A 1891-nucleotide genomic window follows, 5' to 3' on the forward strand; every position below is an offset into this window, starting at 1 on the left:
TTTTGAAGTGAAGTCCTTTCATTAAAATTTCTGTCAGGTGACGATGGAAATTTTGCTTAGTTTTCTAAAACTGGGCATTATTAAACTATATTTTATCAATAGATGCTGAACTGGTAAGAAGTAGGCCAGTGCATTAACAGCTGTAATTGCTGGGTCATGTAATTATGGCTCATTTGTTCTTTATGTATACTTTTCTTGCAATCTTTTTTTATAATATCTCAAAGGAGATATATTTTCTTAATCATTTTCTAGGAAAATCCTTAGACCAAGTACTCATAGAAATGGGATATGGCTTGCAACCCAAGAAACAAGGTGCAGATCAAAGTGAGTATACAGGCTAATATTTAACAGGATAGTGACTTTAGTTACTGAAGAATATCCTCCTTATGGATTTCAAACAAACAAACAAAGAACTATCTCATTCTCAGACTTAATGGTAATGGTGACTGTTTGTAGATTTTATATAAGAAGGGTATGTTTGTTTTTTTCTTTTGGTAATACGTGATTTCTAATACTAACTTTCTCTGGCTATCTCCCAACTAAACTAATACTCAGCATGTTAAGTTACTGGAGATTATAAAGTACTAAACATCATGACACTTTATGTCAAGGGCTTTTCAGCTAACTATTCCTTGGTGGAATTGGTTTTTCTACTTGAGTATTCCAGAGTTAGGAAGCAACAGTAAGTAGGCTCATAAACTTCTGTTGTAGTAGGATAGTGTTTCTTCTTGCTCAGTTCTTGTGGTTTTCCGTTATATTGATAGAAGAGAACCAAGAAGTTTTGCTCTCAGCCTTTGATTTCTCTCTTTGCCAAGTCTTCTATGTTATCTGTAGTCTGCTTTCTCCTTTGTAGCTATTTTAAAGGTAGACATAACTCATTGTCTCTTGCTTATTCACCAAGAGGTGATTGCCTGATAAATGGTGCCATAATTGATCGGTGCATCTGGTCCCATAAATTACTTCTCCCTCACCTCCCATCCCTTGACTTATCTAATTGGTTGCCAAGTGTTTATTGAGTCTTGTTCCCAATATCCTTTGCCTCTCTTTCTTTCTTTCTTTCCCTTACTATCCTTCCTTAGTTCAGGAGTCTTCGTTATCCGTGGACAATTGCAACAGCGGTCTGATGCTGTTATCTTTTGTCTCCTGCCTGTATCCTACAGCACTGTCTATATGGTATCTCTGAAACCACATCTTGGCTTGACAACTAGAGGAGAAAATTCAACTCTTAATTACCTAGTGGCAGTGTGACTGAACCCATACGTGTTGTTGGTGTCTTAGGGAAAGTGTAGAGTGAGGACAAAGTGAAGGAGCTAAGTTTGGGGCTTCCCATTGCCACACCCTTCACCCCCTCTTCTGCCCTCCAGCTGCTCTCATGCAAGCCCCCGTGTGATCATGGTTGCACACCAGCTCTGTGGGCCTCCTGTCACCCGTAACATGGATCATATTGTAGCTCCTGATTTGAGCATCTTTTGGGTCCTGCAAGATTTACAACTGCTCAGAGCAAGGATCATGAGTTTTCATTGGCCCTCATCTCCGCATTGCCTAGTGTGATATCCCCCATACAACCAGCGTTCAATATATAATTAGAACCAAAAAGCATCCTTGGAGGAGCTTGGGATGGACTCATACAGCGGAAAGGGACTGCCAGGATCATCCGCTCCCCTTCTTTTATGCATGAAACAGTAGGAGCTGACAGGTACCATGGGGACCTGTGGACCTAGGTCCCCTTACTCCAGTTCAGTACCCTTTCCAGCACACCATGCATCCTTTACTGTGAGATGACAGGGTGATGGTTAATTTTTCTTAAAATTATCAACGTATGTATCTTGATTTTCTAAAATACTTTTCAAAATATTTTTAGGTTTTAGTTTATCTCTTAGCTTTACCTTTT

At 39.4% G+C, this 1891-nt stretch overlaps 1 protein-coding gene across 1 annotated transcript in view; it reads left to right on the forward strand.

Annotated features, from left to right (window-relative positions):
• TDRD1 (tudor domain containing 1) overlaps window positions 1–1891 on the forward strand; it is a 70190-nt gene that overhangs the window by 36730 nt on the left and 31569 nt on the right. Inside the window, exon 11 of the mRNA XM_007941612.2 lies at window positions 253–324. Within this exon, the coding sequence (XP_007939803.2) occupies window positions 253–324 (72 nt within the window). The remainder of the gene's footprint in view (window positions 1–252; window positions 325–1891) is intronic.

The sequence above is a fragment of the Orycteropus afer genome, unplaced genomic scaffold (assembly GCF_000298275.1).
Source record: "Orycteropus afer afer isolate SDZICR_OR568_19922 unplaced genomic scaffold, OryAfe1.0 scaffold00082, whole genome shotgun sequence".
In the NCBI taxonomy this organism is placed as follows: domain Eukaryota; kingdom Metazoa; phylum Chordata; class Mammalia; order Tubulidentata; family Orycteropodidae; genus Orycteropus; species Orycteropus afer.